The 16,445-nt window shown below is 34.5% G+C and overlaps 1 protein-coding gene across 2 annotated transcripts in view; it reads right to left on the bottom strand.

Moving 5' to 3' along the window:
* LOC137177281 (uncharacterized) overlaps positions 1-16,445 on the bottom strand; it is a 227,594-nt gene that overhangs the window by 196,472 nt on the left and 14,677 nt on the right. Inside the window, exons 2-11 of one of the 2 annotated variants that reach the window (XR_010926048.1) lie at positions 7,591-7,969; positions 7,271-7,358; positions 5,621-5,770; positions 4,307-4,432; positions 4,060-4,214; positions 2,833-2,926; positions 2,438-2,542; positions 2,076-2,171; positions 1,297-1,419; positions 1-90 (exon numbers count right to left, since the gene is read on the bottom strand). Coding sequence is in view for 1 of the 2 variants with exons in the window: in XM_067583468.1 (XP_067439569.1) it covers positions 2,833-2,926; positions 4,060-4,214 (249 nt within the window). In the remaining variant the exon portion in view is untranslated. The remainder of the gene's footprint in view (positions 91-1,296; positions 1,420-2,075; positions 2,172-2,437; positions 2,543-2,832; positions 2,927-4,059; positions 4,215-4,306; positions 4,433-5,620; positions 5,771-7,270; positions 7,359-7,590; positions 7,970-16,445) is intronic. The other variant, XM_067583468.1, reaches the window with a different exon arrangement.

The raw sequence follows: 16,445 nt of genomic DNA, 5'->3' as shown, positions 1-16,445 counted from the left end.
CTCTTCTGCCTTCATATATTAAATTGATGATAATGTTGAATATATCCAGAAATAATACTAGTATTAAGAAGAACATCCTTTTCAGATCCTCTACAAAAAAATGAAAGAATAAATAATTAAAGCAACAAATGTTTACAAGGACACTGTATTGTATTTCAATGTTGTTAGCTGATCTCATCTTTGATAATGCACTCTGAGGTGACCCAATACAGAAAAATAATAAACTCAGAGCACATCATTTAGTCATTTAATGCCTATTAGAACATGTTTTGTAACTCCTATGAGGGCACTGAGAACACTGTCATGTTTAGTAAAAACAGTAAGATGCATTAAGAGTGCATAATAGTAGTGATGTTGCAGTTATTTGTTATGAGCTTTAGCCACTAAGACAACAAGTCGACCCTGAAACATCTGTGGTGGAAAACTGCCCTTCCATGAATAGGCCAGTAATTGTGCAGAGATAACATTTACGTCAATAAGAGATAGTTCCCAAGGTAATACAAAAGGGGAGGATCAGTAATATACCATTTTAATCTCCTGTGTGTAATGAGCGAAGGCTGCTAGGCCATATGTATTGAGACAAATGAGGAAGAGGCCAAGTACAACTGATACATGTTAGAGAATTGTGAGACACCATTGTTTTCTGAAGCTGAGTCATGTCTGGATTATTATCAAAGTGTTAAGATCAAGCAAGGTGGGGTTTAGAAAATAAGCTCCACATTAGGAGGGGTTATGAGAGGTATATAATTTAATGTTTTATGATTATTCATTAGGTTCTTTATCTCGGGATCAAGGCCTCGGTTTGCTTTGTATTTTTCTTTATGCAGAGTAAACCTATTCACATTGAACTCTACCAGTTTCCAGTGTATTTCTTTGAGTCTTTCTCTTATAAGTTTCGAGTTTAATACTAAGTTATGGGTGACCTGAAGATTTATTGGCCCATCTGAAGATTTCCCACAACACATTCTTTTATGCAGATTCATCAAACATCTGGAGAGAATCTCTTGGTATTGGTTGTGGATGTTTGCATGAGGATAGAAACTTCCTGTCTCTTAGCATGAAAATACATCATCAGGACTAATATTGTTGGCAGAATCACACTCTTGAAAGAACTTGAATATGTATGATGCACAACTAGATTAACATTATCAGTCAAATTTACATAAATATTAATATACCACACCTAAAGACATATAAAGAATGTAAATTCAAGTCAAAGATTTAATTTATATCAAACCACCAAAAGACCGTTTATTTAGTACATCAAAATAAATACAATATTTTGTGACTTCTTACCTTTTATAAATGTCTGTGCAAAATAGTCTCCGGCTTTGTATCTCAAATAGATGATGATCATGATGCATCCAACCAGAATCACTCCAAATACTGCTGTTACGATGATAATCACTGTCAGATCCTCTACAAAAAATGAAGGACTAAATATTAAAACAACAAATGGTTTACAAGGACACTGTATTGTATTTCAATGTCTTTAGCTGATCCCATCTTTGATAATGCACTCTGAGGTGACCCAATACAGAAAAATAATAAACTCAAAACTCATCATTTAGTCATTTAATGCTGTTAGAACATGTTTTGTAACTCCGATGAGGGCACTGAGTACACTGTCATGTTTAGGAAAAACAGTAAGATGCATTAATAATGCATAATAGTAGTGATGTTGCAGATACTTGTTATGAGCTTTAACCACTAAGACAACAAGTCGACCCTGAAACATCCTTTTATGCAGATTCATCAAACATCTGGAGAGAATCTCTTGGTGTTGGTTGTGGTTGTGGATGTTTGCATGAGGATAGAAACTTCCTGTCTCTTAGCATGAAAATACATCATCAGGACTAATATTGTTGGTAGAATCACACTCTTGAAAGAACTTGAATATGTATGATGCACAACTAGATTAACATTATCAGTCAAATTTACAGAAATATTAATATACCACACCTAAAGAAATATAAAGAATGTAAATTCAAGTCAAAGATTTGATTTATATCAGACCACCAAAATACAGTTTATTTAGTGTATCAAAATAAATACAATATTTTGTGACTTCTTACCTTTTCTGCCTTTGTAGTTAAAATCAAAGATTAGGATGATGTTGAATACAACCAGAATACACACTAATATGTAGATGAACGTCCATTTCAAAACTCCTACAAAAAAATGAAAGAATAAATAATTAAAACAACAAATGGTTTATAAGGACACTGTATTGTATTCTAATGCCGTTAGCTGATCCCATCTTTGATAATGCACTCTGAGGTGACCCAATACAGAAAAATAATAAACTCAAAGTTCGTCATTTAGTCATTTAAGTTAAAGAATGTAAATTCAAGTCAAAGCTTTGATTTATATCAAACCACAAAAATACAGTTTATTTAGTGCATCAAAATAAATACAATATTTTGTGACTTCTTACCATCTATCCATTTGCAACTGAAATTGATGATGCCTTTGTGTCTGAAAGTGATGATGATGATGCAGACAACCAGTAATAATATTGCCATGAAGATGAGCTGATTCCCTACAAAAAAATGAATGAATAAATAATTAAAACAAAAAATGGTTTACAAGGACACTGTATTGTATTCTAATGTGGTTAGCTGATCCCATCTTTGATAATGCACTCTGAGGTGACCCAATACAGAAAAATAATAAACTCAAAGCTCATCATTTAGTCATTTAATGCCTGTTAGAACATGTTTTGTAACTCCTATGAGGACATTGAGTACATTGTCATGTTTAGTAAAAACAGTAAGATGCATTAATACATTAAATGTGTTACAGCAGATATTTGTTGGTGTGATAACTCACTTATAAAGGGGTTGAAGACTTTTTCACTGCTGTTGATGCTGACTGGGTTTTCAAATGCACAGCTGAACCAGCTCAACCACAGCTCCTTTTCCACCTAGAAATTGGGAGAAAAACATTATTAGCTAAAAACTCATAGTCCAAACATACAGATCTTTTGAGGAGCTCACTTTGTCTTTTTACAGTATGTCCAGATTACCAACAATAACATCAGGGATGTTATTGTTGGTAATAAAAAAGTGATGTGGCCACTTAGTCATTCAGTCATTAGCTTTCACTATATACGCTGTAATCCACGATTTAGCACATCTGCAGGACTGAATTATCCAGTAAAAATTATAGTATACTAGTATGCTTTGGTACAATACTAAAACCTTATTTGGGCAATCTCTAACATCTTTTTAAATTTTTCTCTGTATCACAAATAGCTATAAAGTAATTAACAGAGAAACCTGTCAAGTTTTCTAATATCACATTTTTTACGCACACAAAACTGTATGGGAAACAAAAAAGATACAAAAATGATGAAATAGCCACATCTGGTGTATAGAGGACCAAAAGTGTCACATAAAAAGTAATAAATCATTTCATTTATTAATATCGAATTGTATCAATAACTACAGGAATTAATAAATCAATTTACAAATGACTTAATGTGATGCTTTATTATTATTGCCATGACACTTGTGGAGATACTAAAAAAATTTAAAAGAGTTTTAAAAATGTTTGAACACTGAAGGTTTAAACTTGTAGTGAAATATCTTTGAATGTTTTGTGAAACTACGACATTCATATAAAATATTAGATTATCTCAACAGTTGCCTGTTAATTGGATAAAAATAAAAATGTTCAACCTTGTATCCAAATGCAGCTCTTGTTGTCACTTTTTATGACTTTACAGAGACAAGTCTGGCCCTTTCCATGATCTGACATCTTTATTTTCTGCAGGTTTGTTCATGTTTTTGTTCAGTTTATTTAATTATATATTGTTTATTTACCAGAGACAATGCAAAACATATTTAATATACCAGATATAATTTAAGCTAATTTCAGAAATATTCTAAACTGTCTGAATATCCTAAACTGCACAGCCTGGATTCTGCCTCAGCTGGTCACCAACTGATGCCTGAATATGTGAATCAATTTAAAGACTAGATTCTGGTTTATTCTTGCAACATGATTTATCTGTTACTGATGACAAACACACAAACATCATTATTCTGTGCATACCATTGTTATTTTCTGCTCCTTGGTTGAAGACCACGTCGTGTCACCTGATGTCCACCAGTAGGTGACTGGTTCAGCACCGGTGGTGTCGCCATTACAGGTGAGGACACAGTAGGTCATCGCACACCAATCGGAGACGGTGGGTTTAGAGACAGGAGCTGATAGAAAACGAAACAAAAAGACATTTCCTTTGAATTTAGGGCCGTTTTGATAAAGTAGGACAAACTTCATACACAATTCTTCCACTTACAGATAACCAGGAGTTTAGTCTTGCTGGTGACTTTGTTGTTGATCTCTACTGTGTAGTTGTCGCTGTCATCTGAAGTCAATCCTGTGATTGTCAACGCTCCAGTTAAAGTGCTCAGCCTACCACGATCTGCAAAAATACACAAGTTTAGCTTCTAAACAGGGATTTTTCGTCATCTTACAGTATGTTGTCAGTAAGAATCACTTATTTCCAGTGTTGGTCACTTAAGAGTGGGCAGCTGGAGAGTTATGCACTTTAAAACACTAAAAATGTTTGTAGAACAGCTGATTTTCATACAATAAAAGGTCTAGTTTTAAGTCTAGGACAGCGCCACTCTGCCTTTGCAACCCACATTGTGGTCTGAGGTGGGATTACATCAGTAGTGATAAGAACCACCAGAGAATGAATTGAAAAAGTTTAGAAAGTTAAGTTCTATTCCTGTTCCTAACATGCGAGAACTGTATGTGTGTTCAAGACATAATGCAGGATGTCTCAGGCACGTGTTGAATGATTACTACAGTTCATATGATCAACTTCAGTCTCCAAATATTCTTTGTGTGAGGTGTTAAGGGAGCATCAGTAAATTGTAGAGTCTACCAATAGGCTGCATGTGAGGTGTTTAGGCAACATGGGTAAATTATAGCACCTACTGATAGCCTGTGTGTGAGCCATTTAGGGAACATTGACAAACTGTAGAGTCTACCAATAGCCTGCACCTTAGGCATTTAGGGAGCGTCTGTAAATTGTAGTGTATACCAATTACCGTTCAGGGGACAGGTACAACTTCTCTAGGTATTGAGAATCAACCCATTCCAAACATGCACATTTTGAACAGGCACTGCACTAGTAACCTAATTCCATTAATTTACCCATTGATTATTATGTAATTAAGATATTTAATTGGGTTTCACAGGGATAATGAATGAATAAATCTATAGATTGTAACATGCTCAGATATTTAGTTATTTTGACCAAAACACATGAAAGTGAACCTTATTTAACATATTTTAATTTAAAGGATTACATTACAGTAATTGTACTTGTCAAATACAATTTTTCTTTTTAAAAAAGCAGAAAATACATTAAAACCCCTCTATTATAATACAATTCAATAATTTAGCCAAAATCTGGGATAAAACTATTAAATACTGTAAAAGAATTCCTTAAAATATAATTAATTTACAACAGAAAATATTTAGACCCCTAATTTAAACCAAAATCTCAACCTAAATGTATCAAAAACTTCAAACTAATGTATAAAATCATTGATCTCTGGCTACCAAACAGCTTGATTTAGATTAAAGTTAAACCTTAAACCTTTGAAGTGTCGGTAGGAGAAAGTCTCGCCTCCATACCACTCCATGGCAAGATCAGGTCCATGTTTCCACACTATGCTGGTGATGGGATTCTCTACAGAGTCTGGTGTGAGAACAGCTTCATCACCTATTTTCCTGTAGAGTGGTTCTTCTGTAAAATAAAATAAAGTAAACACAACTGAATGCAAATTTCTCTGTTTAATTACTGAAATGTATTTTTTTAATCAAGTGTGTCCTGCTCCAGTTTTAGTAAAAGTTAAGTAGAAAGTAAAGTACAAAGTACAAAATTTACCTCTAAAATGTAGTGCAGCATAAAGTAACATAAAATAGAAATACTCAAAATAACAAGCAGTAAAACTTTATTTAAAGCCTCCTGTTTAGCATTTACAGCAGTATTTAACATTTAACACACTATGATGTCATTTTTAGCAAATATAAGTGTTTGTTAATGTATTTGTCAATGATTGTAACTCCTCATGTGGAATCCATAACTGTAGTCAGATAAAGACAATTTAGTAAAACAATTATAATAATATAAAATATGTCTTCATAGGAGAAGTTATGATTGCTGACAAATATTGTACATTAATAAACACTTAAAGGACAGGTTCACAATTTTTCAACTGTGTCTTCAAACAACAGTCAGGTGTCCACATGAACAGTGAAAGAGGTTTTCCTTGCTGTAATCATTCCTCCTGTTCATACTGGATATTAAAAGATCCTTCAAATGTGCTTTCAGTGTAAGTGATGGAGACCAAAATCCACAGTGTTATTTTGTGCAAAAATGCATTTAAAAGTTGATGTGAAGCTTATATGAGGCTTCAGCAGTCTGAGTTAGTCATATCAAGTGGATATCTGACACATTTACAGTCTTTTTAACATCAGATTCCCTCTTTGTGTTTCCTCAGACAGTGTTTCCCTGTTGAGCTGTGGTGGAAGTATAGTAACAAAAAGAGGAACTTTGGCACTAAAAAGACTGTAACGTTGAAAGATATCTATTTGATTTGACTCATTTGGACGCTGAAGCTTCATATTAGCTTCAGATAAACTTTTAAATACATTTTTGCACAGATGGAGGTCTGTGGATTTTGTCCTCCATCACTTCCATTGTAAGTGCATTATGAAGGGATCTTCTAATGGTCAGTATGAACAGGAGGAATGATTACAGCAAGAAATACACGTTTCATTTGGGCTCCTGACTGTTGTTTTAAAACAGACTTGAAATGTGAATCCGTCCTTTTAACATATACTTACAACTACATTATGATGTGTATAAACATTTATTAAAGTTTATATTTATAAATTTTCATATATATCTAATTAATGCTAAATAGGGGGACTTAAAGTGTTACCCAACCTCAACTAATTTTCACCGATTCTAATCTATTTCTAAATTTAGGGGACAAATATCTCTTTAAAACTCTTTACAAATACCTTATGACCCCTCATCACATCACTATTCCTTAAACCAGATTTATAAAACTGTTCACAGCCAAATATTCACAGTTATGATAGACTTCAAATATACATTTCCTGGTTCCACAGTTCATGTAAATGTGTACAGTGTAAATTGTCATGTTTAGGAAAAACAGTAAGATACATTAATACATTAAATGTGTTACAGCAGATATTTGTTGGTGTGATAACTCACTTTCCATGAAGGGGTTGAAGACTTTTTCACTGCTGCTTGAGCTGACTGGGTTTTCAAACGCACAGCTGAACCACAGCTCATCATCTTCCTAAAAATTGGGAGAAAAACAATATTAGCTGAAAGTTCATAAACCAAACATACAGATTTTTTAAGGAACTCACTTTGCATTTTTATGGTTTGTCCAGATTATCAACAATAAACTGGTCACCAACTGATGCCTGAATATGTGAATCAATTTAAAGACTAGATTCTGGTTTATTCTTGCAACATGATTTATCTGTTACTGATCAGACACACAAACATCATTATCCTGTGTTTACCATTGTTATATTGTGCTCCTTGTTTGAAGACCACGTTATATCACCTGACGTCCACCTGTAGGTGATCAGTTCAGCGTCTGTGGTGTCGCCATTACAAGTGAGGACACAGTAGGTCATCTCAGGTTCACACCATACGGAGAGGGTGGGTTTAGAGACAGGAGCTGATAGAAAACAAAAGAAAAAGATATTTCCGTTGAATTTAGGGCCGTTTTGATAAACTAAGAGAAACTTCATACACAATTCCTCCAATTACAGATAACCAGGAGTTGAGTCTTGCTGGTGACTTTGTTGTTGATCTCTACTGTGTAGTTGCCGCTGTCATCTGGAGTCAGTCCTGTGATCGTCAGCGCTCCAGTTAAAGTGTTCAGCCTACCACGATCTGCAAAAACGCACAGGTTTAGCTTCTAAACAGGGATTTTTAGTTGTCTTACAGTATGTTGTCAGCTAGAGCCACTTATTTCCAGTGTTGGTCACTTAAGAGTGGGCAGCTGGAGAAATATGCACTTAAAAAAACTAAAAATGTTTGTAGAACAGCTGATTTTCATACAAAAAATCTCTAGTTTTGATTTCCCACAAAAAAAGCAAGTGAATCCCTTTTTGTAATGCTAATTCCATTCATTAACCCTTTGATAATTATGTAATTAAGGTATTTAATTGGGTTTTACAGGGATAATGAATGAATAAATCTTTGGATTGCAACATATTCAGATATTTGGGGCTAATTTGCATAATGTAAGGGCTTTTTCTTTAAAGGGCCTCAATACTGTATTAAAGGTGAAAATTCAGGGTCAGTATTAGTTGTATTTGTCAAATTTAATGGATTATAGGTCCGGGTATCATCGGATAATTCGTAATTCATTTCAAAAACCAAAAAACGGTAAATCTGTTATTTGTTTCAAAACAAAAAACAAAAAAATGTTTTTGGTGTCAGAATCAAATAACGAAAAACCAGTCTAACCCGGCCCGTTTTTGGTTTTTGCCGATTCGTTTTATCGTTATTCCTTTTTGGATTGAATATCAGGCAGGTCTGCGGACATCAAGCTAATTTGTTTTTGCGTTTGAAACCAAAAACAGAAGTCACAGGGGTTTTTCCTTTTTTCATTTTAAACCAAAAAGGAAAAACGAAATCACGTGATCTATTCCTTTTTTGTTTCCCAACGAAAATCCAGAAAACCACATTCAAAAGACCGTACGATTTTGGTTTAGAAATCAAGTATTTTTGTCAGTTTTGTATGATAGCGGAAGCGACTACATTAGCCTACCCATGATCCTCAGCGACCGTTGCTGGCGTATTCACCACCAAAAACGGTTTTTTGATTTTGTTTTGAAACAAATAACAGATTTACCGTTTTTTGATTTTTGAATTACAAATGAATTACGAATTATCCGATGATACCCGGACCTGGGATAAACCTTTTAAATACTATATACGAATTCCTTGAAATATAATTAATTTACAACAGAAAATATTAAAGACCCCTAATTTAAACCAAAATCCTAACCTAAATTTGTCAAAATCTTTAAACTTGATCTCTCGCTACCCAACAGTTTGATTTAGATTAAAGTGGTACCTTTGAAGTGTCGGTAGGCGGTAGTCTCGCCTCCATACCACTCCATGGCAAGATCAGGTCCATGTTTCCACTCTATACTGGTGATGGGATTCACTACAGAGGCTGGTGTGAGAACAGCTTCGTCACCTATTCTCCCGTAGAGTGGTTCTCCTGCAAAATAAAATCAAATAAATACAAGCGAGTGAAAATTTCTCTGTTTAATTACTGAAATGTATTTTTTCTTTAATCAAATGTGTCCTGCTCCAGTTTTAGTAAAAACTAAGTAAAAAGTAAAGTACAAAGTACAATATTTTCCTCTAAAATGTAGTGGAGCATAAAGTAACATAAAATAGAAATACTCAAAATAACAAGCAGTAAAACTTTACTTAAAGCCTCCTGTTTAGCATTTACAGCAGTATTTAACATTTAACACACTATGATGTCATTTTTAGCAAATATAAGTGTTTGTTAATGATTGTAACTCCTCATGTGGGATCCATAATGTAATCAGATAAAGACAATTTAATAAAACAGTTATAATAATATAAAATATGTCTTCATAGGAGAAATTATGATTGCTGACAAATATTGTACATTAATAAACACTTAAAGGATAGGTTAACAGTTTTTCAACTCTGTGTTAAAACAACAGTCAGGTGTCCATATGAACAGTGAAAGAGGTTTTCCTCGCTGTAATCATTCCTCCTGTTCATACTGGATATTAAAAGATCTTTAAATGTGCTTTCATTTTAAGTGATGGAGGCCAAAATCCACAGTGTGTCCACACAGTCATTTAAAAGTTGATGTGAAGCTTATATGAGGCTTCAGCAGTCTGAGTTAGTCATAGGAAGTTAGGAGGAATGATTACAGCAAGAAAAACATGTTTACATGTTCATTTGGGCTCCTGACTGTTGTTTTAAGATAGACTTGAAATGTGAATCCATTCTTTTAACATATACTTACAACTACATTATAGTGTGTTATAAACATTTATTAAATGTTTATATACATCTTATTAATGCTAAATAGGGTGACTTACAGTGTTACCCAAGCGCCTCAGATCTTTTTTTTTTTTTTATCACTGATTCTAGTCCACTTCCAATTTTAGGGGACAAATATCTCTTTTAAATCTCTTTACAAATGCCTTTTGACCCCTCATCACTTCACTACTCCTTAGTTTGTATATGTATAAATTAAAAAGACTTATAAAACTGTTAAAAACCAAATTTAACAACAAATATACATTTATTATCAGTTAATGTAGATGTGGGCATGTGTTGGTAAACAGAAATTAGACTGTCAGTGTTTCTTAAACTTTCTTACATCAGGGAGCCCTAAACTGACACAAATTAGACCACAAACTCTCATTTGATAAGATTTTTGCTTTTAGATTTTTTATTACAGAAAGTGTATGAAACCCATTACCAAAATAGTCATACATGCTGTCACTGTCACCTAATGGATGTATTTATAGTGAAAATAAATGATTGCACTTTTTGCTGTGAACCCCCTGAAACCTCCTCAAGGACCGTTGGGGATCCCCGGACCACACTTTGAGAATCACTTATCTGTGTAACCTGGTGGTGAGGGTGTGGTCACAAAATTTAAATTGAAGCCGAAAAATATAACACATGCACAGAAATATACCATGATATTATAACTTTCTCAACATGTTATAACAATAATAATAGTTTAATTATCCAAAACTTACCGTTGGCTGTCACTAAGATCCAGAACAGAAAGTGAAACCTAACTGAGAACATTTTCCAGTTTATCAGTTAGGCTCAAGTAGAAGTAAGACACGTAAATTGACGGTGATTCTGTTGATATTTTAAAATATTTAAAGTATATAGAGATTAAAAATGTATTTAGAAAGTAGGAAAGCTTTCCGCTGAGAGTATATCCAGCTGCAGCCGCAGCATGATCTTGAGGAAAGTTTGTGGGAGTTTGTGGGCTCGTAGGGTCACAGAGGACACCACGACCAAAACATGATAACGTTTATCTCGGCCACTCAGCCAGTGTTGACGCAGTAAAAGAAAAGATGAATGCCAAACTTCAATAAAATATGCTTAATTAATTAACATCCTATAGTTTACACTCATGAAGATTCCAGTAAAGGGTTTGTAATGGACCCCTAGTGCTGTTGACTCATCAGAAATATCATAAAGTAATAAATGTGAATGATAGCGCATTAGTGGGCCCCTAATGTGGTGTAAAAACAGACAGTTATTAATTATAATCATTGTGGAGGTGTGTTCAGCCCATATCAATAACATACCAAACTGCACAGGCTAATGTGAGATTCAGTAATGTTTTCATGTTATAGTAAATGCACGTGTTTGAAACTTGAATGATCCCATGATGTGCAAAAGTTATTCAATTATTAACATTATAAAACGTATTAAAACTACATGATGTTCATAAATATCAACATTTATATATAAATATATTTTTAGCAGTTCGACTAACACAACTCATAGTTTAACCTCATTATTTCTGCTATATTGATACTTATTTTTTCAAATGATTTCGTTTTTATGATCAACCCATAGACTGGCTCAACCGTTTCTGGTGTTCATTGTGCTGTCACTACTCACACTGAGTCCAATACATGAACCACTGAGGAGACTGTGAAGTAACATTAAATCAATCAATCAATCAATCAACTTTATTAATCCCACTAGGGGCAAACAATTTTGTTTGTTGACATAAAAAAAAAACCATACAAACACATAAATACTCCAAATAAAATATAGAATAAAATCTATAAATAATGTTGATAAATAAACTTGGCTGTGAATTCTGAACCACAAAGAATTAAGTTCCTACAATAGTTGAAATAATCACCAGAATATTGTGACCCAGAGGTGAACTAAACTTGTGTGGACGGGGCTCTGCTAAACACTGCAGTGTATGAGATTGAAAGTGACTTCTTCTGTTTTCCACCACAACAACGGTTGTGTGTCCAATCACAACTCTGAACTCTGCAGTGTCCCACAAGACAGAAAAACCAACAAGGTCACAGCAACTGACTGTCGGATATCAAGTATTTTGGTCAACAGGCTGGCATAAATAATGTCTCTTACTCTTAGAAAGATCACTAAACCTGATTTGGTAACACATAACAATAAGATATTAAACACTGTGTTTCATTATTTGCATCATCAAACATAGCTGCTATCTCAAGAAGAGGTTTTGAGGTGTCTTCAGAGTGAGCAGCCAAATATATTTCCATCCTGTTAAAATGATCATAGCTTATCTGACATCAGCCCTGTTGACCACAATTTCACTTTAAAACTCTGTCATTAATGTTTTATATTCATGTTGTAGAGTTGGTCTGAATGTTGGATTAACAGTGAACTCTACTGGCTGACGTTCATGTTCTCTCATTAGTTGAGATCTTTTGCATGAACTGTAATACCATCAATGATATTTTCAATGTTCCTGCTAAAAACAAACACATTCCATTTAAACAGACATTTGTTGGTCTCAGTTTATTTATTTTCTCAGCTCAAACCTCCTGAACAAAGTACGATGTGTTGAAATGCTGATCTTAAAATAAAAAGACTGCATAGGAGTTATGAGTGTAGTCCTTCTTTCCTTTGAGTACAACTTAGAACACACTACAAATATACAAAGTCACTTTTGCCTGTGTGTCCCCCTTGTTTGACCGTGCAGATATATTAATTATGACAATTTAAAAAAGAAGATGCAGACAGTCTAGCTATATGACAGAAGGAATAAGGCTAACACACTCCATGTGTTTAATTAAATATCTGGCTGTCCATGAGTTGGTCATCCTGTGTTTGAAGGTAGTTCACAGTAGATTCTTGGAGATGTCAGTGAACCATGTGAATCTCTGGGTTTACAAGATGTGTTTAATACAAACTACTCTTGCAAAATGCTATACAAAGTTGCTTATGAGGCAGTGTTCACATCTATGAAGGCAGCCTGAAAAGCGGAAATTCATGTAACTATCCTCTTCTCAGTGTCATAAAGTTACAATTGATATGTTCTGTAAGGTTATGTAGTCTGGTACAGATTACTAAAATAAAGTTAAACATGCAGGCTAGTTGCTAATAAAATAAACACGGACTTTAAAAAGGGTAACGTTAACGGCAAGAGTGAACTAACGTTAACGTATTGGAGACCTTACCATGAGTTAGTTTTTTGTTGACTTGGGTTTATCCATTCAACAACGGAACTTGTTGAGAAAACAGGAAGTCGTCTTCTTCGTCTTCTTCTTCTTCTTCGACGTTTAACGGTAGTTGGCATCCATGTAGTTGCATTACGGTCATCCTCTGGAGTCGGTCAGCTCCTCCAAGGTCCCGACTATTTAACTTTTTCCATCAGTCCTCTCTCCCGCAGGAAGTTGCCCTTGGTACATCCCGAATTTCTGAAATTCCATCGACATTTCCCTCATTTGCGTCTTTTCCTCGCGTCTTAGTCCCTCCCACCGTGTATGCATGGAGAGAACAATTCAAATGAAGTGTAATATGTGTGCGCTACGTTTCATTTTTGATATATTTGCCTCCACTGCGTGCTGGAATCCTACAATAATCCCCACACAGTAGAACATTTCTAAATTAGATGATAAACATGTCAACAAAAGCAGTGATCTGTTCTTAGTGGAGTGCTACTGGGACTAAAAATTAAAAAACAAAATAAATATAACTGGTAGAGTTTCTGAAACAAGTGCTACAGGATTTCATCAATTCCTTCTGTTCACAGGCCCAGTTATCCTTTGAGACTCCCTGAAGGCCAACTTGACCAATTACATGTGTCTGACAGTTGGTATGTCAATATTATTACAGTCAGATCCAGATCAGAGAGAAGCATACCTCAACTATGCCAGGGATTTGCTGAAACCCTTTGTCGACAATGCTGTGCAATTCTACGTGGAGACCTTTCCTGTATATAACATCCACTGTCTGCAGCATTTGAATGAAGATGTTGTAAATTTTGAAGTTGCTAGTAATCTCTTTGAACATCCATGCATGTCGTCATATTCACATTAGAGGAGTGATGTCACTGATGTTTAGTTTCCATGTTACTACTCTTTCAAGTAGGCTATCATCTTGATCAAGCACATATTCATATTCATATCACATCCTACATTTTACTAACTTTTCATGATGGGTTAAACAAGATCACAGAATATGTCATGAAATTTTAAAAACCTTAGATTTATTTAACTTTTAGCGCTAGGCTACTTACTGTCACTTGTATCTGACCAAATTACATTTCATCATCACACCAAGTTGAGATCCAACATCTGAAGCTGCTTAGATGCCTTTTTATGTTTGTATTTACTGTAAAAGAAAATGTGCTCTGAATAAAAATAAATTTCTGAAGCACTTTGACTAATTTGTTAAAAAGTCTTCCTCCACTCAAAAAAAGTTTTTCTTCTTGTTCCTTCAGTTGGATGTTGCTTTCTTCTCTGTACAGAGTTTGTTTTCACATTCATCTGCTGAAGGAGGAAAGTTTCTCTGAACAAGCGTGATGTAGAAACTTGAAGACTCCAGTGCACAAACACTGAGAACAGACTTTTTAAAATTTTATTTTATTTTACAAAAACAAACAAACAACAAAGACCTAAATTATCCTGAGAGTTTTTGAAGAGATTGTGGATAATAGCTGCATATAGCAATGGCTTGTACATATAGCCCCATTTTTTTAAACATCCAATAAATCATTCAGTGATATATATAAAAGTGATTAAATAAAAATAGAGGCCAGCATACAGGTTTATTATCTATACATATATTTTCATTTAGTCATAGCAACTGTTGTCTTGCCTCTACTGAACTGAACGTTGAATTTATAAAAAATGGGAAAAAATTAGAAAAAGAGGTTAACACATTTTTCATAACTTAAAAAAGAAAAGATCAAATTTTCCCACAAATAAACCACTTGGAGACATAAATAACTTGGATGAAAACCAATTACCCTCATTATACAATCTTTGTATCCATGAAGCTCAAACTATGATCAAGCAATGAAAAACATTAAACCTAAAATAATTCACGTGAATTATACAAGTAATTATATACTATACAAATATACAAGTAATTCCAATTAAGACTTTACAATAGTGAGAAATGATTCAGGAGTCAATATAGTGCACTACTTTGTCACTCACATCTTATTTTGACTGTTCACAGAGTTATTATTGGCTGAACCTGAACAGATCCACTGTTCTAACCAGCTAATACACAGTATGTATAGAAGGTGTTTTAACAGTACGAACAGATACAACAGCTGCAGACGATGACCTTTAAGTGAGAAAAAGGCTCTGAAACACAGCCGTGCTGTTATGTGACAGTGTATTGAGTGACGCTGTGACAAAGAACTGTGGAACATCTATACTGTAGGTGTGGTGTCACTTTTGTCATATTGTAAGATCAGACTTTAGGCTATTTGAGCAACAGCTCATCTCAAACCACTGTGTTTATGGACAAAACTATTAATGAATGAAGTCAAAAATGAACCCCAGGAAATTCTACAAAAATAACTTGAGTTGAAGCAAAAGAAAACACAAAGAAAATGTGCAGCCTCACATCGAGCTGCCACCTAATCTCCCTCTCCTCCTCCCACTACAGACCAGTGACTGGCCTTTTACCTTCTCAGCCTCTCCCAGTGGTGGAAGAAGTATTCAGATCTTTTCATAGAAAAGTTCATAGAAACAATACAAGATCCACAAAGTGTGTGGCTGTGTGGGGACCTCTGGTGGGCAGATAAAGAATAGTAAGGCCCATAGAAAGCAAAGACAGACACTTTATAAGGAGAAACAAAACACAAGTGCTGACATCATCATCAACATCATTATCATCATCATCATCATCGTCAGCAGCAGCAGCATGTTACATCTAAAAACCTGACATTTTACATCATAGGAATAAAATTGTTCTGTATTTTCGAGTGTATTTCTCTACAAAAAAAACTGACATCTTTACAGTGACAAGGCCTGAGTCTTAATATTGTGCCACCAAATGCTCAGTTGGTACTGATATTATATTGATATATAACCATTGCCAACTTAATGAATTGATTTATAGATGCACAACCACAAACCTCCACCTGGCTGCAGGTATTTCACACAGTCCTGCTCACAGCTGTCAGCATTTAAAAGTGCTTGTAATCACATCTGTTGGGAAGGATCAGCCCAAAGCAGTTACATTCAGTGATGAAACCCTGAACTTCTGTCCTGGTTTTCTGGACTTGTTGTTCACCTCTCTGTCAAATGATAAAAGAATTGTCATGACTACAATACACCTGTCACACAGTCACACAAACTCTCGTTCA

Source organism: Thunnus thynnus, chromosome 24 (genome assembly GCF_963924715.1).
Source record: "Thunnus thynnus chromosome 24, fThuThy2.1, whole genome shotgun sequence".
NCBI classification, from domain to species: domain Eukaryota; kingdom Metazoa; phylum Chordata; class Actinopteri; order Scombriformes; family Scombridae; genus Thunnus; species Thunnus thynnus.
This window is presented reverse-complemented; position numbering and strand designations above follow the sequence as displayed.